Source organism: Coenobita brevimanus, chromosome 29 (assembly GCF_032717465.1).
Source record: "Coenobita brevimanus isolate Jiangsu-jjx chromosome 29, ASM3271746v2, whole genome shotgun sequence".
In the NCBI taxonomy this organism is placed as follows: Eukaryota; Metazoa; Arthropoda; class Malacostraca; order Decapoda; family Coenobitidae; genus Coenobita; species Coenobita brevimanus.
The window spans coordinates 40,916,763-40,943,450 of NC_136982.1; the positions used below are offsets into that span (position 1 = coordinate 40,916,763).

The 26,688-nt window shown below is 44.8% G+C and overlaps 1 protein-coding gene across 1 annotated transcript in view; it reads left to right on the top strand.

The window, feature by feature from the left end:
- The window catches only part of LOC145394895 (vascular endothelial growth factor receptor 1-like), a 53,660-nt gene extending 44,849 nt beyond the window's left edge, over positions 1-8,811 (top strand). The window contains exons 6-9 of the mRNA XM_080268646.1: positions 2,406-2,556; positions 4,743-4,891; positions 6,038-6,163; positions 8,725-8,811. Coding sequence (XP_080124772.1) covers positions 2,406-2,556; positions 4,743-4,891; positions 6,038-6,147 — 410 coding nt within the window. The 3' untranslated portion in view covers positions 6,148-6,163; positions 8,725-8,811. The remainder of the gene's footprint in view (positions 1-2,405; positions 2,557-4,742; positions 4,892-6,037; positions 6,164-8,724) is intronic.
- Positions 8,812-26,688: the final 17,877 nt, after the last annotated feature.

Genomic DNA, 26,688 nt, shown 5'->3' on the forward strand with positions numbered 1-26,688 from the left:
TTTTGGCGGTGACATGTTCCAACCCACCTGCCTTTTTCTTTCGACATCGTTGCCATACACCCACGCTTCACCACCTGATATAATAGTTTTCAGAAAGTAAGAGTTTTTTCCTAGTTTGAAACAGAATTTCACACAGACACGTTTGCTCTTCAGAATTCTTCATTGTTCAACTTGCAACAAAACGTGTGTTCCATCAGCGCGTGTTCCTCCAGCGCGTGTTCCTCAAGCGCGTGCATCTCGATGACTAAGTGACGTGGCGTGATACGGCGGGTGTTACACGGAAGATCAGAGTCGCCGCTACACAGTGCTTTCGTCGCGATCACAAGACGACTGCTAGTTAGAGCGCTACTAATGAAGCTCTATTTCTTTTTGAACAAACCTCGTATTGCAACCTCCTAATTACCGTACATCGTACATATCAGTAAACAAAAAATTACCCTAGTCTGCCCTCCTTCCCTTACGTAATTCATGACTCTGCTAATTAACCTTACGTACGGCAGGTAAACTTTACGTAGGTTGACCCAAGTTTCGCACCTGTATGGGTTGACTCTGTCTGACTTCCGGGGCATTAGGTTGCACGCCTAAAAAAATTGTTTCCGGTTTCTCACACACACACACACACACACACACACACACACACACACACACACACACACACACACACACACACACACACACACACACACACACACACACACACACACACACACACACACACACACAATCCTCTCTTAACACGTGTCCCCGGAAATTGCACCTGTGTATTGCTTGTCCAACTTTTCTTGCACACCCACACACACACACACACACACACACACACACACACACACACACACACACGTGCACACACAGACACATACATGGACACTGATACCCTCTCTTCTTCTCATACGCATTCTCACACAGACGCTGACACACACACACTGATTCTCTCTCTCTCTCTCTCTCTCTCTCTCTCTCTCTCTCTCTCTCTCTCTCTCTCTCTCTCTCTCTCTCACACACACACACACACACACACACACACACACACACACAAGCGGGTTTACAGCCTTCATTTAATTTGGCTGCGATATATTCGTACAAATACCGTGTTTAAAGGTCCAGATTTAAAGGGACAGGTTTTAAAGAACAAATATAAGAGCTCGGATTTAAAGGGAAGATTTGAAAGGTACGTATTTAAAGGGACATTTACAGGGGCAGATTTAAAGCAGATGATTTAAAAGGTCCATAACTAAAAGACAAATTTAAAAGGGTGTATTTAAAGGGACGGATTTAAAGGGACATATAAAAGGCCGATTTCAATGGTGCTTAATTAATGTAGCTTTAGTGGAGTAGCCATAAAGAGCGAGATATAAAGGAGCAGAATTCTCATTACATCTTTTTCGCTCAGTTTAGGTTTTTTCTCTTTTTTAGTATTTCTTTTATTACGATAACATCTTACTGTATTCCTGCTGCCGTGGTACGATATTATTAACCCCTTCTTTACGAGAGGACACTTTTAAACTAAATGATATGAAAGAGATTATTATTTGACATCATTATGCTGTAGGAGGTAATTCCATCGTCCAAGGAGCTTATGTATTTGGCTGGGTATTTTAGTCTGTCACTTTCCATATGTCTGTCTGTTAGCATCTGTGTGGAAAGCCTGTTGGATGGAGGTATACCAAGTCTGGAATAATGGCTGAGGACCACCGTAGGAACAAGTGATTAAATTTGGGAGCATAAAAGGTCAAGAGCTTGGATGGTGCTTTCTTTGGGGGAGGTATGTGTGCTCTGAGTGCTCTGATTAACTGTTCTTTTCTTTACTGTGTTAATTGTATCTAAATCCTTCACAACGAGGGATTTCTGTTTTTCAGCATAACTGTCTGTCTCATATTTTCTCCTGTGTCCTCTCATTTCCTCCGTTCCCTTCCTGTCGCAATTAACTCGTATTCACTTTTCCTCCCTTTTTTCACACCCTGTTTCATATATTTCTCCCCTCCCCTCTTCTCTTTCTCTCTCTCTCTCTCTCGCATCATCTCACTTTTTCTTTTTCTTTTTTTACCTTTTCTCCTCACGAACCCAACATTATTAATTCTGTGTTCCTTCTCTCTCTGTCCTCTCGTTTCTCCCTCTCCATCCATCGTCCTCCCTTTAATTCTCTCTCTCTCTCTCTCTCTCTCTCTCTCTCTCTCTCTCTCTCTCTCTCTCTCTCTCTCTCTCTCTCTCTCTCTCTCTCTCAGTCTACCTCTTCTCCCCAGCAGTACAACAAGCCACAATCAAAGGCCCACGGGAGGTATTCATTCACAGCGGGTCCACCATCATACAATTTTGCCTCGTCCTCTTTTCCCTCCCTCTCTCTTTCCCCCCCCCCCTCTCTCCATGTTCATGCTCCGTTCTCAGTCTGGCTCTCCTTCTCCCCACAGTACAACAAGCCACAATCAAAGGCCCGCGAGAGATATTCATCCAGAGCGGGTCCACGATCAAGCTACTCTGCCTCGTCAACACACACTCTGACAATGTGGGCGCTGTTACGTGGTTCAGGGACGCTGCTGAACTTGACTACGATTCTCCCAGGTAGGTGTAGGTAGATGTGAATGGGTGTGGGTGTGGGTGTGGGGGTGTACGTGAGTGGAGTTAAAGGGGATGGTGAAGTGTGTGTGCATGTAATTTTAGGTCAGTGTGTGGATGGGCATATGTGTATGGGAGTGGGTGTAGGTGGGTGTGGGATTGAGTAAAAAAGAATGGCGTTGTGTGTGTATGTGTGTGTGTGTGTCCCTCGTCAACTCCATCAATATAGGGGCCGTCAGTCAGTACAGGAATGCAACAAAATAGGATTACGGCTCGCCCTGGTGGGGGTGTGGAGTGCATGGGTGTTAGGATGCCCCGGTCGGAGTGTGGGCCTTGCGTAGGTTCGATCTCCCAAGTGGTATCTGAAGGTTTTACGATCCTGTCATGCCACCAGGAGAAGGAGCCTGATCATCTACCCTCAAATCTACTGGTCTACCCTAGCCTAGCCCTGGGACCCTACGCTTTAAAGGGGATAATATGGGATAACCTATTACTGTTTTACCATGTTATTTATCGGCCTATTTATGTGCTTGTTATTTATTTATTTATTTATTTAAGAGGCGAGCAATGATTGTGGTTTTAGTGCTCACATAATACAACTCAGGGGCAAGTGAGGCTGGTCACCTTCGTCTTAAATGTGGAGACCGAGTAGCCTAGCCCCGGGTCCCTACGCTCCTGATGGACAAAAAAGAATTAAAAGACACAAGGTTGAATTTCCTCATTAAATTAAGAATATATTGGTACTTAAAACTGCATTGTTGTACGTAGTGATGTTTACATGTACGTGGGGATGGTGTGCACGGGAATGGATAGGTGTACATGAGAGAGAGAGAGAGAGAGAGAGAGAGAGAATGAAAACGGGGTGAGTGGGGGTGAGAGGGGGCACTGTAGTGAACTGAAACCAGAGAGTCAGCGGAGTATTGTGTTTGGAGAGGGTGGAGTGTCAGGGCTGAGTGTGTGTGAGAGTGACAGTGTGTGTGCGTGTGTGTGTGTTTGTGTGTGTGTGTGTGTGTGTGTGTGTGTGTGTGTGTGAGAGAGAGAGAGAGAGGTAACAGTGATGGTGAGTGAGGATAGTAGTAGTAGTAGTAGTTATGACGGTAGGATTGGTGATGATAACTGGTGTGATGGTAATAGTGATGATACAAGTAGCAGTAATGGTGATGGTGGTAGTCGTGGGTGAAGATGTGGTAGTAATGGTGATAGTGGTGGTGATCGTGGTGGTTGAGGTGATGTTTGTAGTGGTGCTAGTGGTGGTGATGATGGTGGTGATGATGATAGTGGTGGTGGTACTGTTGGTGATGGTACTGTTGGTGGTGGTAGCAGAAGTGATGGTAATAGTAATGGTTGTAGTGGTAATGATGGTGGTATTGGTAGTGATGGTGGCAGTGGTGATGGTGATAGTGGTGATGGTGGTAGTGGTGGTGATAGTGGTGGTAACGAAGGTAGTGGTGATGATGGTGGTAGTGGTGACGGTGGTAGTGGAGGTGATGATGGAGATGGTGGTAGTGGTGGTGATGGTGGTAGTGGTGGTGATAGTGGTTGTGGTGGTGGTGGTAGTGGTGGTTATGGTGGTAGTGGTGGTTATGGTGGTAGTGGTGGTGGTGGTGGTAGTGGTGGTGATAGTGGTTGTGGTGGTGGTGGTAGTGGTGGTTATGGTGGTAGTGGTTATGGTGGTAGTGGTGGTGATGGTGGCAGTAGTGATGGTGGTGGTGGTAGTGGTGGTTTGCTCTATTGTTCGAACTGATCCTCTTTTGTTTGTACGGGATTACATTTCGGCGGTCTCTCTCTCTCTCTCTCTCTCTCTCTCTCTCTCTCTCTCTCTCTCAAATATTCACAACTTTTCAGCAAATCCATTCACGCACACGTCCTCTCTCTCTCTCTCTCTCTCTCTCTCTCAACTATTCACAACTTTTCAGCACATCCTCTCGCGAACGCTTGTCCTCTCTCTCTCTCTCTCTCTCTCTCTCTCCACAGGGGTGAGGGAGGGGGGGATATGGAGCAGACAGCCTCCCGTACCCCTTCGAAGCTCTACTTGACAAAGAGCTATGAAGGGGGAGATGGGAAACTGCACTACTTTGTTTTTTTCCCCCCTCCCTTCCTCGCTCTCACCCTTCCTTTCTCCTTTCCCACCACTCAGCCCCTTCCCTCCTCGCTCACTTTCACTAACTCTCTCTCTCTTTTTCTCTCCACAGGGGCGGGGTGAGCATAGAGATCGAGAAGACGCCGTCCCGCACCACGTCAAAACTCTTCCTGACGAGGGCGACGAAGGAGGATTCGGGAAACTACACCTGCGCCCCGAAGTTTGCCGATGCTGCGTCCGTGGCCGTGCATGTGGTTAACGGTGAGAGAGAGAGAGAGAGAGAGAGGGGAAAATGAAATGGGTGGACACAGCAATGGAAAAAATGAAATATGAGGTATGATAGGCGGCTGAGAGAGAGAGAGAGAGAGAGATTCTGTAAGCAAAGGACAGGCGAAAGTTGAAATAGGCCGGTATGACCCTGTGTGTGTGTGTGTGTGTGTGTGTGTGTGTGTGTGTGTGTGTGTGTACAAAAGGAATTATGTAGATGATTTAAAACGTGCAAATGACAGATAAACAGACAGGCAGACAGACAGACGGGGCGAATACGAGAAAAGAGTGAAAGTGAGCGAATGACAAATTTTATGCGAGAAACTGAAAGGAGAGAGAGAGAGAGAGAGAGAGAGAGAGAGAGAGAGAGAGAGAGAGCTAATGAGAGAAAAATTTTGTGCGAAAAGTTGTAAGCAAATGGTCACATGAAGGCGCAAAATTGCATAGGCTACAGAGTGGTTGAGAGAAAATGAGAGAAAATGTGAGCAAGTGAGAGAGGGAATACGAGAATGTGAGAAAGTGAGAGAGAGGGAGAGCGAGTATGTGAGGAAGTGAGAGAGAGGGAGAGAGAGAATGTGGTTGTGGGGGATTCCACGTAAAATAATGTGAATAAATGTGAGTGTAAATCCGAAAGTGTTGGTGCGACAGTGCTAAAAAAGTGAGTGAGAGAGAGAGAGAGAGAGAGAGAGTAGTGGTATATGCTTGAATGTTGGTCTTGTTTGTTTGTTTGTTTGTTTATCCGACTGTCTGTTAAATGGTTGGATGGTCGTTGTGGTGTTGAGGTTGCGTGAGTTGTTTGTGTTATTGTTTTTCCGATTAGCTGTTGTTTGTGGCGTTCAGGTGCTCGCTCTCTCTCTCTCTCTCTCTCTCTCTCTCTCTCTCTCTTTCTCTCTCTCTGATACACACACACACACACACACACACACACACACACCATGGCTAGTCACTTTCCCATAGATGTCTGCATTATTTTTTAGGTCATTTTTTTGTACAATATCCTTTTCATTTCATCCTTCTCGTTGTAATAGACGTGTCAGGATTACATAGCCATAACAAGAGTAAAACAGCCCTTCCTACTGTACCCATAACATCTAGTACAGTAATATAATCAGCCTCTCACCTGTACTCTCTCTCCCCCAGGTGAGGAGTCTGCGGCAGTGCACACAGCAAACACAGCCGCGGATAGGAGTGCCGGATGCTGTGTTGGTCTCGTCTTGCTGGCACTCATGGCACTCTTCTCAGCCCGGTGACCTCTACGCCTTGCTGGTGGGTATGAGGGGTGAGACAGGGCTAAGGCAGGGTGGTAGGTGGTTATGCAGGGCTGAGTCAGGGTGGAAGGGGGTCAGGCAGGGGTGTGGCAGGGTGGTAGGAGGTTAGGCAGTGCTGAGGCAGGGTGGTTGGTGGCTTGGCAGGAGGAAGAAAGGAGTGCAGGCATTTTCTTAATTTTTACCTATACTCTGTTCACTTCACCTTGGCGTATAATTGCCGACCCTGCATCGTCAGTGTTGAGGTGTAAGAAGAGATTAACACCTGTATTATGATGCTAGTCACGAGGAAGTGTTATGGGAAGGAAATAGAGCCGTCGTATTGTCTTGTTCTGCCACTGAGCTACTGTACGTGAAATAAGCTGCAAAATACGAAAATCTCCACCAAGTGAAAATGAAAGAAGTATAGTAATTAGTGAAGAGATTGGAAATATTGATCATTACCTTTTTAAGGAGAATGTGTCTTTTTATATTTTAGTTTTGCTGTTACCAGACGAGTTTGGTCGACTTTGGTTGGAGCTCATACTGGAGGATTAGACTGGGATAGATAAACAGATAGAGATACAGATAGATGGATAGATAGATAGATAGATGGATACAGTTATTGATTGATTGATTCACACACACACACACACACACACACACACACACACACACACACACACACACACACACACACACACACACACACACACACACACACACACACACACACAAACAGCGACAGACAGACAGAGAGTACACCTTTTTTTCACCAATCACAGGTAAAATAGTGACCCCAGCCCAAACCCAAATTCACCTGACATTTCCCGCACAATTGCCCGACGTATCAGTCCCGGGTTCTCGTTTTAGGGGCATACTGAAGCGATTTTTTTCATTTTTCATTTTTTTATTTTATGTATTGGAGCGTTTTGTGGACATTCCGAATCGGTTTTCTGTTTCCTTTATGGACAGACGGAAGCCCATTTTTTTCTCTGTTATTTGTGGTTTTTGGTGTTGTCAAGCGCGTGTCACTGGTTGAACAGTATTAGAAAATGTTTTGTGGAAGCGTTTGGATATATTGAACAGTTTGTGTGTTATCCCCTTTCAGTTTGTGTGTGTGTGTGTGTGTGTGTGTGTGTGTGTGTGTGTGTGTGTGTGTTTTGCAGCTTTACCCCTTCTGGAGATGAAGTTTGTGTTGGATATAAATAATGTCACGGTCCCTGTACTGTAAAGATGCACTGATGCATTCCTTTGGAAGAACTGGTGCTGAGAAAGAAAAAAATAGGCTGTTATTATTATTATTATTATTATTATTATTATTATTATTATTATTTAGCATTAGTAGTAGTAGTAGTAGATACGTCATGGTCATGCATAACCTTTTCACTAGTGTTGGAGGGGGACTCCTTCACGTGGTGACGCAGATATAACCGGTCAATTCTGCTACCATTTCAATCCCAGTACAGGATGGCATCTTCAGCCAGCAGTCCATCGGGATCACGTTCAGATGAGCCTGGGGTTACAACTACTGTATTAATAACCCCACCACTGACAGAGAAGGTTCCATAGTTGAAACTAATCATCATCAGAGCAGCAAAATAAAAATAAATACATGTATAAATAAATAGGTAAATAGCGTCACCGGGTTGAAGGGGCTAAGTAACAGATAAAGAAGCCAGACATATTGTGAAGTCAGGTGAATTTCGTCCATATTAGGTAAGGTTATATACTATGTGCAAATTCGGACATCAATATTGCCTTTTTTTTTTCTAACAGGTATAATACTTTCACGTAATATTGTTTTAAATAATAGGTAACTTTGTAATACTAATTTTTGAACGTTTTCGTTGACTGTCTCGTTGTGCATCGTAAGGAAGTGACCCATTATATATGTCCACAGTTGTACGTTTATGTTTGTCTCAAAATCTAAATACCCTCACTAAAAAAAAAAAAAAAAAAAAAAAGCAAAGACAAGAACATAACCCAGTGTGAAAAAAATCAGGAATTGAAATTCATGCTATGATTTCCTAACCTTATCCTATAAACCAGTCTTGCATAGCCCAGTCTAGCCTTGCCTTACCTAACCAAACCTAACCTAACCTAATCTAATCTAATCTAATTTTACCTGGCTTTGGCAATGTGTTATACAAAATACAGCAAATTAAGCCAACTGGAACTAAACCAACCTTTTTTCACGAAATGAATAAATGATGAATGAATGAATGAATGAATGACAGATTGAATAATGATATTTCTGAATCCACACTATACCTGGAACCTGTTCATCATGTCCAGAGATATTCAGATGGTTATTACATTTGGTTCACAAATATTAAATGATATATATAGTACATCTAAGCGTACACTATACAAGAGACGAAAGAAAAAACATACATTATAAAGTAACAGGAAAAACAGAGAGAGGAAGACCGTTCCAGAGTTGACCTTTTGCATACAGGAAGGACTGGGAGTAACGATTAACTCTTTCATGAGAGAGTTGGACAGAAAAGGACAGTTGGACAGTTAAAACATGAAGCATAAAACACGAAGCTCATTTTAAAAATCTTTATTTTCTTGCAGATTACTGTTTGGCTGAGCGGACCTCCAGGCGCTGAGACAGGTGTGGAGCAGGTGTGGAGGCAGGTGTGTAGGTGTGGGGACATGTGAAGGCAGGTGTGTTGGTGTGGGGACATATGAGGGCAGGTGTGAAGGTTTGGGGATATGAGAAGGCAGGTGTGGAGGCAGGTGTGTAGGTGTGGGGACGTGAGGGCAGGTGTGGAGCAGGTGTGGAGAGGGGTGTGGAGTCAGGTGTGTGGGGGCAGATCTGGCAAATATGAAGGTGTGGGGACAGGTGTGGAGGCAGATCTGGGGACAAGTTTGAAGGTGTGGGGACAAGTGAGGGCAGGTGTGGAGCGGGTGTGAAGCAGGTGTGGGGGCAGATGTTGGGCAAGTGTGGGGAAAGTGTGGGGGCAGATGTGGAGGCAGGTTTGAGGGCAGGTATGGGGCAGGTGTAGAAACAGGTGTAGGGCAGGTGTTTGGGGGCAGGCATAGGGATATGAGAAGAAACATGGCACAAGGAATGAAGACAAATGCTAAGACCTATTTAAGCCCAGGTTAGAAGTGAAATAGGGACCTGCTCTATACATTTATGGTTGCGCTTCCTAATCTGAGGGATGTTAGTTGAGTGCTTTCCTTATCAGACACACAGTTACCATCCATCGAAGGCCACATACCTTTTTCCCTATCCCTACAAAACGCATACACACCTTTGTATTGTACCATTTCTCTTACACCCTATCTAACAACCTCTTTTACAGCCTCTTACAACCTCTTACAGCCTCTTACAACCTCTTACAATCCCTGATAACCTATCTTAAACCTCTCACAACCCCTCTTACAACCTCTTCCAATCTTACAACCTCTTACTTCTACAACCTCTCTTACACTATATTATAAAACCTCTCGTCCAACCTTTTACAACCTTGCCGCCTGTCGTCCAAGCTATCTTGCAGTCTCTCTCACAACCTCCTTTACAACCTCTCACAACCTTTTACAACTTAACTTACAACTACAATATCGTACAACCAGGCAGTGGAAATCCTATGTGCTTTTATCTTCGTCTTCATGTCAACTTGCATGATATTTCCGTGCAACATTGCAAAGTTTAAAATTTTTCTTAAAACTATCTATCTATCTATCTATAGCCCGACGCCCTAATCCCGCAAAGGGTGGCCGCAGACAAATCGCCTCCAAGTCACTCTGTCACCCACCATTTGACTCCCCTCCCCCCAACTCACCCCCCCCCTCCCTCATATACCTCTCAACTCCATCCCTCCACCTCATCCTCGGTCTACCCCTCCCTCTCCCTCCCTCCACCTCACCTACATACACCCTCTTAGTCAGTCTTTCATTCTCCATTCTCTCCACATGTCCAAACCACCTCAGTGTATTTCTCCTAATCTTTTCAACCACATCCACATCTACCCCACAACGTTCCTTCACTTCTTCATTCGTCAACCTGTCCCTCCACGTCACTCCACATGCTCCTCTCAAGTAACTCATTTCCACTGCTCTCACTCTTGACTTGTTCCCCTCTTGCAAGGTCCACGCCTCGCTTCCATACGTCAGGGTAGGGATCACAATACCATCATGCAGTGACTTCTTAACTTCCATACTCACCTCCCTATATCTCATCACTGCTTTCAGTGTACCAACAACCTTTCTTCCCTGCTGTACCCTTTCACGTACTTCATCCCCCAAAGTTCCATCCTTACTCATCACACTACCCAAGTACTTGAATGCACTCACAATCTCCATATCCTCACCATCCAACCTCACTGCACACTCTGTGACTTCATTCCTCTCAAACACCATAACTTTTTTTTCTTAAAACTCATTCTTGTTTTGTTTTGAACTAGTGTGTGTTTTCTATCGGAAATACGAGTTTTACATACATGCATACATACATACATAAATACAAAACACAATTACACAACACACACACACACACACACACACACACACACACACACACACACACACACACACACACACACACACACACACACACACACACACACACACACACACACACACACACACACACACACACACACACAGTTCACGCTTACATACCATTACTACATACCACAACTACCACAATTCCTCCTGTCACAACTACCAACATTCTCCAACTACAACCATTATCGCCTTATCTACTACCACCATCCCTACTACCAGAATTACCCATTTAACCACAACTACCACACCTACCACAATACCTGAGTACCATCACCATAACTACCACTGTTACCATGACAACAGCTACCACAACTACCATCATTACAACTGCCACAACTACCATCACCTCCCTACCACATCCACATCTACAGCTACCACATCTACCACAACTACCACAACCACAGTTACCACAAGAAATTATTTTTACATAAATTTCTCTCTTACTCCTACCAGACTACAACCACAACTACCACTCACATTACCACAGCTACTACCACAACTACCATCTGTCGCAAGTACCACACCAACCACCACAACCACAACAGCCTACCACGGTCCCTTCTACCACAATCACCACACCCACCACAACAAGTATCACAATCATAGCCACCAAAACTACTACAATTCAGCCTACCACCACTCTGCAACAACTACCACTTCAGCTACCACACCTACCACCTCAACTACCACACCTTCCACCTCAACTACCAACTCAACCACTACCTAAACCACCACTAGTCAATATTCCACCTATCACAACCACCACACCTGCTACCACCCAAGTTACCACCACTTTACCTACCACACCTACCACAACCATCACCACTACCATCATAATCTACCACAACTACCTCAACCACCACCATCTATCTACCACAACTATCGAGCAGTCTGCCACAACTACTACCACCACCACCACCACCCAACCTCACACATCTCAGTCCATCCCCCAGTCTACCGCTACTACCACACCTACCACAATCCACACTCACGGCTCAGTCTACACCACAACTACCACAACTACCACAGTTCTCTACCACAACTACCACAATTCTCTACCACAACTACCACAATTCTCTACCACGACTACCACAATTCTCTACCACAACTACCACAATTCTCTACCTGGATTGTGGTGGCCATTGTGTGCCATGTTATTATAGGCTATTTTTCCTTCCAATTTTCCTTCTCTTTCTTCCCCACGACAGAATCTCTCTCTCTCTCTCTCTCTCTCTCTCTCTCTCTCTCTCTCTCTCACACACACACACACACACACACACACACATACACACACTTCAACACTAACGCTAAAAGTGCTAATTGTGAGCAAAGATAGCAGAGACAACACGAATCTAGTGAGAGCAAACAGGGAAGCTGGCAAAGGTGTGGTAAGCCTTTTTATGGAGAGAGAGAGAGAGAGAGAGAGAGAGAGAGAGAGAGAGAGAGAGTTTTGGCAATAATGACGGTAGTTACGATAATAGTAGTTGTAGTGGTGGTGGTAGAAATGTTGATGGTAGTAGTAGTATTGTTAGTGATGGTGGTAATGATGATGATGGTAATGATGGTAGTAGTTGTAATGGTGGTAGTTGTGGTATTAGTAGTAGAAATTCTAGATTAATCAAGAGCTTCACCACACGTCACACACTCTATTAACACACTTCACCACACATTTCGTCCTAACATACTCTTTTGTCATATCTCATTTTCTTTGTCATTTTAATCTCATACTGCATCTCTCTCTCTCTCTCTCTCTCTCTCTCTCTCTCTCTCTCTCTCTCTCTCTCTCTCTCTCTCTCTCTCTCTCGTCTTCATGCCTCATACACACTTTTTTCACTCTCTTCACAATTCACCTATTTTTCCTCCCTCAACACACTGCCTCCACATACTTGTACTTTCATTGACACACACACACACACACACACACACACACACACACACACACACACACACACACACACACACACACACACACACACACACACACACACACACACACACACACACACACACACACACACACACACACACACACACACACACACTTCCTCTCTCTCTCTCTCTCTCTCTCTCTCTCTCTCTCTCTGCCCCCAACACACACAGTCACCCACACTTTCATACACTCCATAGCCCTCTCTGTACCCCACACCCACCTAGTCTCCTCCGCGTTCTCAGTCTCCCTCACCCCCTGCCTCTCTCACGCTTAAGGTCGCATTCAAGGTGGCTTTTGGAGATGTCAACACCTTATCCTCAGCGATTCATTCTTCGCATATAACTTCAATATCCTCTTACATGAATCCAAACCACGTCAATATTAAACACGATATTAACATCATACAAGTGAAGGTTCAGGTGTAATAGACTAAATCGCTATGAAAAAGGTGCTAACATCGACCTCACCTGGAATACGACTTTTTTGTGCCTCCGTACCACACCGACGAGCGCCATCAATCACGAAGAGACATCAACCTTTTGCATCACTCGGTATTTTTGTAAGCAAGTTTCGGGTACAGTGTGGCATTTTTTTGTAACCCTGTAACTGCGAGTGGCGTAGTACTGTAATCGAAGACACACGGGCCTGTATTCGCGTTAGCTTGGGTCGCCCTCTTGCACTTCTTCGTGACTAGTACATGAGTATGACACCCGAGGCCCCTCCAGCACTACGGCGTCTGTTGCTATTATATTCATGGTTCTACATCACTATTTTTTTTTTTTTCAAATCAAAGGATCTGTTGTTATGTAGGGGTAAATGAACGCTGTGTCAAGCCCCTCGGGGTGGAAAATACTCTCCTTAGAAGATATAAGAGTGAATTTCCAGATTACCCCCTCGGGCTGAAGGGATTATTCTTGGATTAGATAAAATGCAAAATAATCCGATGTTAAATGTAAAAACAGATAAAATGGCCTACATAAATACGGTTCCATTTCTTAGTCGAACAAACGCTTGCGAAAATATCCTGAAAGCGTAATTGGGGCTTCGAATATCGTGTCATTGATTCAGAAGTCATCGAAAATATCCTGAAAGCGTAATTGGGGCTTCGAATATCGTGTCAGTGATGCAGAAGTCATCGTTCATTCCCTTGTTATTTTTGGCAAGGAACGGAGTCTGTGTTTACGTGGCTGTACCAGAAAAAAAAAAAAAATCGCTCTTTATATGTCACAGGTGAGTATAGGAGCGCTTTCTTTCTCACTGTCCAGATTCTCGCCGTGAGTGTGGCTAGTCGCGGCGCCGGATGTGTTACGGCTCCCTACCATGAAGGCCTAGACACGGTTCAGCCTACTCTAGTTCCGTGTATATCCAGCAAGGGAAGGCGATGGATCGTAGAAAGCCTGTGAAAGCTCTTTACGTCTTTATTTACGGAAAAAGAAAAGCCGACAGTGTAAATTGGATACACCCGATCAACGAACAAAGACACAGTGGGAGCATTTGCAGCACCGTTTGAAGAACTGAGGCGTTATGATATAAAATTTTTTAACTACTTTTGAATCATGTAGGCTCTTGTCCCATTACAGTGGCTTCTGCTCATCGAGAGATAGAGGATCTGTCTGTTTCATCACCTGCCATTCTGATGTTAAATAAAGCACTTCAGTGCATTTCCTCGCACGTGTACCAGCAAGGTCAAGTGCGGGACTGACTAGCAGCCGTAAGTAAACGCGGTAGACTGCCGTGTAGTGTGAAGACAGACACAGAAATATAGCCGACTGGGACCGAACAGACCAATGGGGCGCCGTACGTGCATCCGTCGCCGTGGCAGCAGATTCGCCGTGACCGTGCTGTGTCAAGGCCTGCAAAATGATTCTCCAGTTACACGGCGAGAACCAGGATAGTGTGAAAGTGACCCCAGGAAGAAGTGCACGAGGACCACCTAACCTAGCCAGGATAGAGGCCACGCTCTTGTTTATATACGGTTTTTGGTAAATAAAAGGAATAATAACAGTAGTCCCCTGTTTTATTTGCATTCCTAATTAACCAAATCGTTGCTTCGGTGTTTTATTTGCATTCCTCATTAACCAAACAATACCGTCAGTGTTTTATTTGCATTCCCGATTGAGTGTCTAATTTGCATTCCATATTAACCATACAGTAGCTTCAGTGTTTTATTTGGATTCCTAAGTAACCAAACAATAGCCCGGGTACTCTATTTGGATTCCTGATTAACCAAACAATAGCATTAGTGTTTCATTTAGATTCCTAACTAATCAGCAATAGCTTTAGTGTATTATTTGGACTCCTAATTAACCAGAGTATATCTTGAGTCTTCTGTTTGAATTCCTGATTAAACAAGCAATAGCATTAGTGTTTTATATGCATTCCTGTTTAGCTAAACAATACCTGCATTGTTTTATTTGCATTCTCAGTTAACCAGACAATGGGTTTTGTAGTTCAGTGGCAAAAAAAAAAATAATAATAATAATCCAACAGCTCTACATCCTTCCGTATCATCCCTTCTACTCTCTCGTTAATCCCTTCTTACAGCTCAGCGTTCAAGACGGAGGGATGGCAATTTTAGGTCAAGCTAGAGTAAAAGGAGTATAGCAGAGTGCTTTCCTAAGCTGAATAATATCGTCTTGTAGCAGAAAGAATGAAACAACTTACTCGGACTGAAGCCTTCCATAGAGTTACGACAACCATATCCAGGGTGAATGAATTATAAGGTTTTCCTTTTTTTTTTCTTTTTTTTTTTCAATATTCCAAGATAATATTTCAGATGTTAATATTATGATGTATAATCCCTGGAACACTCTCCTACTTCTTCCTTCACTTTTACCGTTCTTTTTTCTGTGTCTGTCCTCCAATCTTTCTGTCTCTCAGTCTTCCTATCACTTTTGGTACTCTTCCTTCCACTTCAGGTCGGCCTATACAAAGTGACAAGTCTGATGGTTCCCTGTAACCCAGGAAACTATTTACAACGTTCGGAGTCATAAAAAAAAGTAGGGGATGATGTGAAATTTAATATAGTACCCTTGTTGACTGGGTGGAGAGACGTATATGCGACGTCCATCCGGGAACCAAAAATCCACGCTTCCCCTCATTTCGCTCTGGCGTGGCGCTATCTGCCGGAAGGGAACATCGGCTCTCTGTACGGAACGGCCCTTGCAGGAGTGGGTGCTTACCTACGGTTGATGGGTCTGTTCGGCCAGGGTTGCGCAACAATAACAGCAACAACAACGTGAGGTAAACAACATGGCGGGGATGTTACAAACTCTCGATCTGGGAATACACAGGTTCCAGCTTGTCGATGCTCTTGAGTGAGGCAAGGAGATCGGCAAAGAATGAACCAAGGAGTGAAGCAAGACAAGGAATGAGGCAAGAAGCGAAGCAAGACAAGGAGTGAGGCAAGAAGTGAAGCAAGACAAGGAGTGAGGCAAGAAGTAAAGCAAGACATGGAGTGAAGCAAGATATGAAGCAAGAGGTGAGGCAAAGTGAGAGGAAAGAGGTGAGGTAGGGAGTGGGGCAATGAGTGATGTAAAGTGTAAGGCAAGGAGTGAGAAGGGAACCAAGGAGTAAGGGAAGCAGTGAGGCAAGGCAAGTAATGAGGCTATGGGTGAGGCAAGTAGTGAACCAAGGAGTGAGGCAAAGGAAAGAGGTGAGGTAAGAGGTGTGGCAAGCGGTGATTTAAGAGGTGAGACAAGTGGTGAGGTATACGGTGAGGCAAGGGATGAGGCAAATGTGGGGCAAGGGATGAAGCATGGAGTTACACAAGGAGAGAGGGGTAAAAAGTGCCACAGAGAGAGAGAGAGAGAGAGACATTGCTACTACTGCTGTTTGCCCCGAATCTCAACCTCGTGGCATGTCATTGGTGAGGAGGAGCCTACACGTGATAGCGCTGTGAACCCTGGGTGGGGCGAAGCAGCTGCGGCGTCCACGCGGGAACCCAATTTCTTCCTATTTCCCAGCACCTCGCCTTGAGAAGGACCCCATGACCCCGTTATAGCCGCTGTCTCCTGCACTGTACCTGAACGACGGCCCCACAGAAGCATTTACTTTTCTTTCGTCAATGGGTGTGTTTGGCCAGACGGGGGTTAAGCAACAACAACGACGAGCGATTTTTTTTTTTTCTGTGTCCGACTCTGGGCAAAGACTTCAGGGCCTATATCTCGGGGGCAGTAGCCTATCCCAAGGCCCAGTAGTCTTTCTACACCTCCACATGTCACCACTTCGGCGCTAACACCCACCGTCCATACTGAATACATGCTAGGGCTGTCTCATACAGGATTGGTGTATTGGTATTAGCGGGGGTATTTTTACGACATGTCGGCGGGTCATCTGGTAAATCAGGAAAGTCTGCTTTTACGAAATTCAGATCCTTAAACTGTTCCCTGCCCCAGCCGGGATTCGAACCTGGGTCCGTCAGGACTGCAGCCTGCCTCTCTACTGATTCAGCCACCGCCTCCCCACAATACTATATATATATATATATATATATATATATAGATATATATATATATATATATATATATAAATAATGAAAACCGGTTCCTGGGAGGGACTGGCAGACATTTACGACACATTTCCTCTCGTGACTGTTAAAATTTATGTCCGCAGGACAAACAAAGGAGCGTGTACAGTTTTCTAATGTCTGTAATTCTCCCTGCAAAACCAAAACACAGGTATGACATGGAGCTCGTAAGGGAGGGAATCTCGTCCAGAGCAGCAGACACTCACCGGCCGCCCGTCGCCATGACAACGCAGGCTGGCCAACTGCAGCTGTACCATTATTATACTAAACTTTCGCAGGTTTAGACCATCTAGGGCTGTATCTGAGGAGAACTATCTTACAAACACTACTCTCATATCTGTAATACGTGGATCAGAGTGTAGAGGGAGTAGTTAGGGAGATAGTAATGAGGGATAGTTTGGTAAGGTTGGTAGGTGGGCAGGAGCAAGCACACGGGCAGTTAGTAGAGGCTTGATCAGTGTCGGCGTGGGTTGTGTGAGGTGGCGGGGTACGTTTGCGGGAATATTCAAGATGCTTACGGGATTATTCAACCTTCCTACACCTCGACTGGATGTGTCAGCGTAGCACCAACATCAGTAAGTACCGATACACCTACAGGGGAAGTATTAGGGGTGTACAGTAGGTTGAGGTTTGGGTGGCGGCGGTGAGGTGAGTAAGATCAACTTCCGACATACTACCACACCTTGCTGAATAAAACTTAGCGCAACTCTGTGTTAAATAGCATTGGCATTTCTTAAATAATTTTCACTCCTTGTCACCCCCAATCAACCTGCAATTCTTACCATGTGTGGCAGGGTTAATATAATGGTGAAGACATATAGCTTGATTCAAGACTAATTCCGTTCACGCCAATTAAATTTTTAACGCATAATGTCACAAATAAGTTACAGATCTCCTTAATGATTTTGGTGGATTTGGTTCTGTATTATTTATTATAAGTATCGGTCTTACACGCCTGACGCATTGCCATCTCCTGAATGAAAGACTCCTCCCTCCCTCTTATGAAAACTCTCTGGTTCCACTGACTGCACACCTCTTACCTGCGTGTCCCAGTCTAGGGGATGGTCGCCTTTTGCACTTCTCCTCTGTTCTTGGAGAGGAGTGTATGATGGGTGGCGGCACCTTCCTCGCGTGTTTCCTTGATCAGCTGTAGTCTTTATTCAAAGTTTTAACTGTTTTCTTATGCATAGTTTTAGGGTTTGTCTGTCGTATTATGTGGATTTTAATGTTTGATGACTTTTTTGTAACATGAATAGTCTTGTTCTTTTTCTCCTGCTGTACGGTGGCAATTACCTCTCAGTACGCTGCTATGATCTTTTTCGTGTATTCAGTCACTCAAACTACCACAAGCATTATTTCCATCTTCAGTTTCTAATCATGAAGGTTTAGATATCATTGCATCTCAGAATTATAAACGCATTACTGAGAGACTTCGCAGTACCGTACCTCATATTTCACGATGCCAGACTTTCGTATGGTTGGTGGCTCAGATTACAATATTCCGTGACGCTATGCCGTTTATGGGGATTCCTCTGAACAGTTTATGGAGTTTAGTCTGTTACCCGTTTAATATTACACGTGGTAGAGGAAACCTGATATAAGTTTCCCATTTCATCACAAATTTGTATCAGCCTCACCACAGAAAGACTTGATTCTCCTTGCCCTCTGCCTAAACTCGCTCCCTCTCTCCTTTCGTCTTTTCTGCTCCCTCCCTTTTTCGTCTCTTTCTCCCTGTCACCCTCCCCACGTCTCTCTCTTCCTCTCTCCTCTACTTCCACCCCTTCTTCCCTCCCTCCGCTACTTCTAGCCTTCTTCCCTCCCTCTCTCCTACTCTCCCTCCCTCCTTCCGTCTCTCCTTGTCTACCTCCATCTTCTCTCTCCACCGACCTGTCAGTGATGGTTGTGAAAATTGTATCAGAGTCAAGAGCGCAGACTAATTTTTTTTTTTGACTAGTACACACACACACACACACACACACACACACACACACACACACACACACACACACACACACACACACACACACACACACACACACAAACCAGCTCACTTTCGTACAGCCTAGGCAAGCTCCGCCTTATACACCTGCCTGCCAGCTGGGACCTTTATGCGTGAGACAACGACTAGCGAAGCAGTAGCCAGACACTCAAACGTCTGGTACCACTGTGAGGGAGGGGGGAGGTTAAGGGAGGAGGAAGGCTGGGGGAGCTGATAGTTCCTACCCCTCCCTCTTCCATCCCCATCCTTCTCACACAGTTACCAGATATATGAATGTTGGCTACCGTACTGCTTCGCTACCACTTGTCTCACATTTACTATTTCGAAGTGGTGAGCGAGTGTATAACGCGGAACTTTCCTCGGCTGTACATAATCATACGTGGTTTTCTCTCTCTCTCTCTCTCTCTCTCTCTCTCTCTCTCTGCCAGGACTGTTTTTTTTTCTAACACACACACACACACACACACACACACACACACACACACACACACACACACACACACACACACACACACACACACTACTGACGAAAGCAAAAACAAGCCTCACATTCACACCAAAACTAACATTTAAGAGAAGCTGAAGGACTGGGTAGTGAAATGCATTGAAGCAGAGGAGCACAAAGTAGCCGCTCCTGTCAGACGGCTTGCGTTACTTGGCCTAAAGGCTGCTTTGTCGGGGTACGCGGCCGCCTTCCTCTCCTTGCTCCTCTGTCTGTCTGGGTCTGACTTTTTGTTTTTCGTGTGGCAGTCTTTTGATGCCCTGCTTTGTGTGTGTGTGTGTGTGTGTGTGTGTGTTAATAATAAAGTTTTCCATTTACTGCTGCCAGTATGTGAATGTACAGTAAACATGTTAGTATGCTAACTTAATGGGGTCAACAGGTTTTCTTGAGGAGCGCCGACACACTACCAAGCATCAACGAGGCTAGAGTGAGACGTAGGCACAAGGGGACAAATCGCCTAAACTTTACCCCGCAGAGTTTCTAGCCCTTGCGGGTCTTCCATCACAGCGCACCTTGAGTTATGCTTGCCAGGGGAGAATTCACTTCTTCCCCTGCAGCAGCGCCTATACCAGAGCGGGCACAGACTCTGGTCGCCTGGACTGGGAGTCGAGTGCTGAATCGACCGCGCCACTTGGTGTGTGTGAGGGGGTGTTCCTTGTTTGTCTGTGTGTTTGCCTGTGTCTGTCTACCTAAGTCTGTGTCTGCCTCTGCCGTGTTTTCCTGTGTCTGTGTGTACCTGTGTTATGCCTACCTGTATGTGTATATACCTGTGTCTGCGTCTTCCTGTATATCTCTGTCAGGCTCTGTCAATGTCTCCCTGTTTTTACCGATGTCTATATCTACCTGAGTATTTACCTGCGTCTTTGTCTTTGTGTCTACCCATGTCTCTGTCTTCCTATGTCTTCCTGTCCCCACTTGTCTCCATGTCCCCGTGTCTGTTTCCCCTCCACACCATTTCCTCCATCCCGGTAAATGAGCCCTGGGTGTGATTGGCTCGGCTTCACGACACCCACCCAATCGGAAACCTCCAATCGCGCGTGCCTAACCGGGAGGCTCCGGTGGCGGTTGCGGCGCTCGTTTGGAGGAGTTTCGGCGATTCTGGTGGCGATGGGGGGGTGGAGAGACTGTGGTGGGGGTGGGGATGCTGGGGAGTGACTGTGGTAGTGATGGTGGTGGGGTGTCTGGTGGTGGTGGTGGTGAGTCTGGTAGTTATGGTATAGGTGATTGCGGTGGTAGAGGTGGTGGGAAGGGTGACTGTGGTGATGGTGGAGGGTTAACTGGTGGGGGGAGGGGAGGGGTGACGTGTTGATGTCCTAGTGGTGGTAGTGGTGGGGGTGACTGTGGTAGTAGTGGTGGTGGTGACTGTGACTGTGGTGGTGGTGATAGGGTAACAGTGATGGTGACGGAGGGGGCGACTGTAGTGGTGCTATAAAAGATGACGGGGGGGGGATTACTCTGATAGGGATGGTGTACTGACTGATAGGGCTGTAGGGGTAGGCAAGGAGAGGGGGGAGGGAAGCGTTACTATGGTGGTGGTGGTTGTGGTGGTGGGATGGCAATGGTAGTGTTGTAGAAGGCTAAGGAGAGGAGGAAGGACAAGAGCAGGAGGAAGCAGGCATGCAAGGAAGCAGAGAAATAAGCAGGGAGAGCGTTCAGGAACAGGCGATAGGAAGATATGCACAGGTTGAACGAATGCAAATATGATAGTGGGGAGGGAAAGGAAGAAGGGAGGGAAAGGAGGAGGGGGGAAAGGAAGGGGGAAGGAAAGGAGGAGGGAAGGAAAGAAGCGGGAGAAAGGAGGAGGGGGGAAAGGAAGAGGGAGGGAAAGCGAGGAGGGGGGGGGGAGGTCGCATGCAGTGAAGGGTGGTAGGCTTATGGTGAGCGGACGAATTAGCCTTTCAGTCAGATGTGTGTGTGTGTGTGTGTGTGTGTGTGTGTGTGTGTGTGTGTGTGTGTGTGTGTGTGTGTGTAATCCCCTGGCGTATTTCGTATTTCACTCTTGGTACCTTCAGACGATTTTCTTCAATTTATTAAGCCCTTCAAGTTAAACAATTTCCTCAGCTGAATAAAATCGTCTGGAAGCAGGTCAGCTCTGGAACTGTCTCCCTCTGTCTGTATTTCCTACTTCCTATGATCTCCAGTCTTTCAAACGCAGTGTGTCCAGGCATCTCGAAATGAACGGATCTTGAATTTGGCTCTCTTTTGTATTGTTTTTGTTTTTTTCTTGGAAGGAACGGCTTGCGGGCTCCTGGCCTTTGGTTCCTTCTTTCTTGCATAAAAAAAGCATAAGCCACATAACGCGTTATCGGATTGAAGGAGTTAATATGGATACCTTCAGACGATTTTATTCAGCTGTCAATCTCACTGATACAGGAGGTTAAGTATGATAAAATGTTCAATATTTCCTTCAATCGTGTGTCTAGATTGATTATTATTATTATTATTATTATTATTAATATATTATTATTTTTTTAGTAGTAGTAGTAGTAGTAATTGTTTTAGCTGTTGTACCACCATAAATGAGTACATAGGAAGGCAAATAGCAACATACTTAATAGTCCTTTCAAGGCTGTTTATTAAAGAGAATATTGTAACTGTGGTATCTAATTCTAAGAGCTGAATATGGGGAAAGTAAAACAAGAGAGATTAACGAAAAAATAGATAGTAAAACAAGAAGGTTTAACGAAGATAAGGAGAATAAACAAATGATTAACGAAGCAAGCGGCCTCTTACAACTTTAGAAGGACGGATAGTAAGATCCTCAAGCAATTAAGCACGTAAACCATGACCACGTAAGGTAGAAGTGCACGTATGATAGAACAGTACGTAGGGCATGAAAGGCAGGAACACGTGAGATACAAGAGCACGTAAGATAGGAACACGTACCTTAAGATAGAGGAACAGGATTTTTTTTTTTTTTTTTTTTTTTTTTTAAGATCCAGCTCAGTCCTACATCATTACTTAACATACTTGGGGTGTCCTTCTCTCGGGAGTTATCTAGAAAAGATGATATTACCTCTCTTATAAAATCTGCTTCCAAGAGATTAGGTGTGCAAGGCCGACTCCCTACCTTCTTTACCCCTGCACAGTTGTTGACTTTATACACTGGTTTTATTCGCCCCTGTGTAGACTACAGTATAACTCTCATGAGTGGGGAGGTTCCCCACATACAACTCTTTTTAACAAGGTGGAGTCAAAGGGTTTTTGTCTCATTAACTTACCTCCCCTTACTGGCTCCCTTCAAACTCTGTCTCTTCGTCCCACTGTTGCATCCTCATCTCTTTTCTGTCGCAGCTTCAGTGGTCACTACTCTGAACTGTCTGCTTGCATCCCTCCATCTCTACGGCGGGCGCGTAGCACCCGTCCAGCAGCAAACTTCCATTTACTTTCTCTTTAACTTTCTAATGCAGGAGTTAACCGTTACTCCCAGTCCTTCATGTATACAACAGGTCATCTCTAGAACTGTCTCCCTCTGTCTGTACTTCCTACTGCCTCTGATCTCCAGTCTTTCAATCGCAGTGTTTCCAGGCATCTCGAAAGGTACGGATCTTGAATTTGGCTCTGTTATCTTGTTTTGTAATTATTCTTGAAGGGAACATGTTGCCGGCTTCTGGCCTTTGGTTCCTTCTTTCTTGCATTAAAAAATGAGCACATAAGGTAATGGAGTACGGAAGGTAAAGGAGCACGTAAGGTGGAGAAGCACGTAGGGTAAAGGAGCACGTAACTACCTTTGGAGCACGTAAGGTAAAGAAGCACGTAAGGTAGAGAACCACGTAAGGTTAAGGAGCACGTAAGGTAATGCAGCACGTAAACTAGAAGCACGTAAGGATAGGCAGCATGTCACAAGTGCCTGAAGCAAGCGATGAGGCAAGCAAGCAATTAGGCAGCAAGGCAAGGAGTGTGTGTGTGTGTGTGTGTGTGTGTGTGTGTGTGTGTGTGTGTGTGAGAAGGAAGAAGGATGTGTGTGTGTGTGTGTGTGTGTGTGTGTGTGTGTGTGTGTGTGTGTGTGTGAGAAGGAAGAAGGATGTGTGTGTGTGTGTGTGTGTGTGTGTGTGTGTGTGTGTGTGTGTGTGTGTGTGTGTGTGTGAGAGAGAGAGAGAGAGAGACTGACAGACAGACAGAGACAGAGAGAGAGAGGGTGAAGGATGTGTGTGTGTGTGTGTGTGTGTGTGTGTGTGTGTGTGTGTGTGTGTGAGAGAGAGAGAGAGAGAGAGACAGACAGAGAGAGAGAGAGAGAGAGAGAGAGAGAGGGTGAAGGATGTGTGTGTGTGTGTGTGTGTGTGTGTGTGTGTGTGTGTGTGTGTGGGCCGAGGACTTGGAGTGGTCCCTTTGAAGGCTGAGCTCAGCAGTTGTCTTCACTCGATATCCCTTTGGCGTTGCTGGTGGCGGGGGGGGGGGAGGAGGAGGAGGAGGAGGAGGAATACAAAGGCAAGCAAACAGCAACAGACCTTATGGTCCTTTCGAGGCTGCTTGTTACAGAGTAGACTATGACTGCGCGAGCTAATTCTACATGCTGAAGGATAAGGATAGTAAAGCAAGAAGGCTACCCCCACCCCCAAACCCTCCAGCTAAAACTCGCAGAAAAAAGTGAGAAAAACCACAATGCAGCATGGAAAAACTGACATGGAAATTTCAATGGAATGACCGAAAAGGAAAAGTTGCATTCTATAATACTTTATCTATAAGATACCAGTTTGAATAACCTGAAAGAGAGAGTAATAAAGTATAATGAATAAATAAATTAATAACTAAGGCATGACTTTGTGTACAGGTACGTTGAGTTAACAGGGCGTCTGTAGACAGTGTGGGTGTTCAGGGGTGGTGCTGCCTGGTGCTTTTAAGGTAGGCAGCAGTCAGTCAGGCCCCATCTCCGTTCACTCCACAGTGACAAAGAATTTCCAATGTGGGACAAGTACACAAGTTACCTCCTGAAGCAGTGACCCCAGGTACATTAAAAAAAAATCCCGATGGTGGTCATTTAACTAACAGTGACCCTCAGTGATCCACAGCCCATCACAGGTCGAATGTAAGAGTAGTGACCGTTAACCCAGGGCTATCTGTGCAGGTCGTAGTCTGTGCTTATACCGTTTTATTTGTATTTAATAAAGTGATAAATATTTAATTACATGACTCGACGCTATGTATGGGTGTGTTAAATTTATGGGGTGTCTTGTAGACAGGAGGGGAATGAACTTATGCATAGCTGGTAAAAGTAAGTTATTCAGACAGAAACAGTCATCTGAGGATTCTCGTGCAAATACTTGTCAGTTTTGTTTTCGAATGTCTTAACTGAGATACTGTTCACGGTATCTGAGGGTAATGTGATCCAGATATTTACGACTCTGATGAAGAAGAAGTATTTTGCTTCATGGGATTGGAAATGCTTTCTTATAATTTTGCAGCCATTACTCCTGGTTTGACTCGACTGGTCTATTTCAAAATATTTATCCATGTCTAAGTTGTCATATCCCTTCATGATTTCGAAAACTTCAGTTTGGTCATCTCTTAACCTGCGTTTCGTTAGACTGAATAAGTTCTTCAAGGCGTTCCTCATATGGTTTGTTTCTCAGTCGTGGTATCATTTTTGTAATTCGTCGCTGTATTTTCTCTAATTTTTCTAGGTCCTTTCTGTAGTACAGAGACCAGAATTGCACACAATACTCAAGTTGGGGGCGCACTAGCGAGTTGTACAAGGCAAGTGTGACTTTCTGATTTAAACTTGAAAGTTCCAATAAAACCCACCAGCTTGTTTGCAGTTTTAACCGCTTTGGTGCACTGCTTACTTGGTTTTAGGTCATTTGATGATATCACATCAAGTCCCTTTTCATTGTCTGTACGGTATTTGATAACCGGATATTGTTCATTCTGTAATTCGCATGGATGTTGTTATTTCCAGTATGAAGTACTTTACATTTTTCAATGTTGAATTTCATTTTCCAATTTTCTGCCCAGCTTGCCAAAATATTAAGGTCATTTTGTAACTGCTGCCACTGTAACTTTGAAGTTATATACTTTATTGGTTATTTTAGTATCGTCTGCAAATTTAGATGTTTTACGATTTAGACCCTCATCTGTGTCGTTTATATAGATATTAAAAAGTATCAGTCCAAGTACTGAGCCTTGGGGATCGCCACTGATCACATTACGCCATTTGGATTCCTTTCCGTTTATCACAACTCGCTGTTTTCGGTCTGAAAGCCAGTCTTGTAACAATTTCTGCGTATTTCTTTTTATTCCATGGGCTTGTATTTTGCTTACGAGACGTTTGTAATGGACAGTGTCAAATGCTGTCTGAAAGTCAAGGTAGGTTATAACTACTGCTCTTGAGTCATCGTATGATTTGCAAACATCATGGAAGAAGTTCAGTAAGTTAGTTAAGCATGAACAACGATGTCTGAGTCCATGCTGTGAGTCTTTGATTATATTATTTTCTTCTACATAATTATTTTCTCTTATGATTGTTTCCATTAGTTTGCACACTACTGATGTTAAGCTGATTGGCTTGCAGTTTCCTGGGAGCGACTTATTTTCTTTTTTGAAAATCGGTGTTACATTTGTTAGTTTCCATTCGCATGGAACTTCCACAGTATTTAACGATTTTTTGAATAAGACAGAGGGTGGCAGCAGTAGCTCATTTCTTGCTTCTTTGAAAATTCTCGGTGATATTTTATCAGGAGGAGGAGGAGGACGAGGAGAGAAAGAAGAAGAAGAAGAAGAAGGAAGGAGAAGAGATGGATGCGAGAAGAGGAGGAGAAGGAGGGAGAAGAAATGGAGAGAAGAGGAGGAAGAGAGAGTCAAGAAAAGAGAGAACGGGAGGGAGAAGAGAGGAGAATGAGAGGAGTAAGGAGAGATGCAAGAGAAGAGAGAATCGGGAAGAGAGGAGAGAGAAGAGGAGACGAGAGGAGACCGGGAGGTGGTGTGGAGTGGCAAAAGGGGAGGAAGAAACAAAAGTGGAAGGAGAAGGGAGGAAGAAAAAGCAAGAGAGACACGGAGAGTGAAGGGGTAGCAGAGGACGGGAGACGGAAAGAGAGAGAAAAGCAGAGATTAGACGAAAGGGAAGAGGG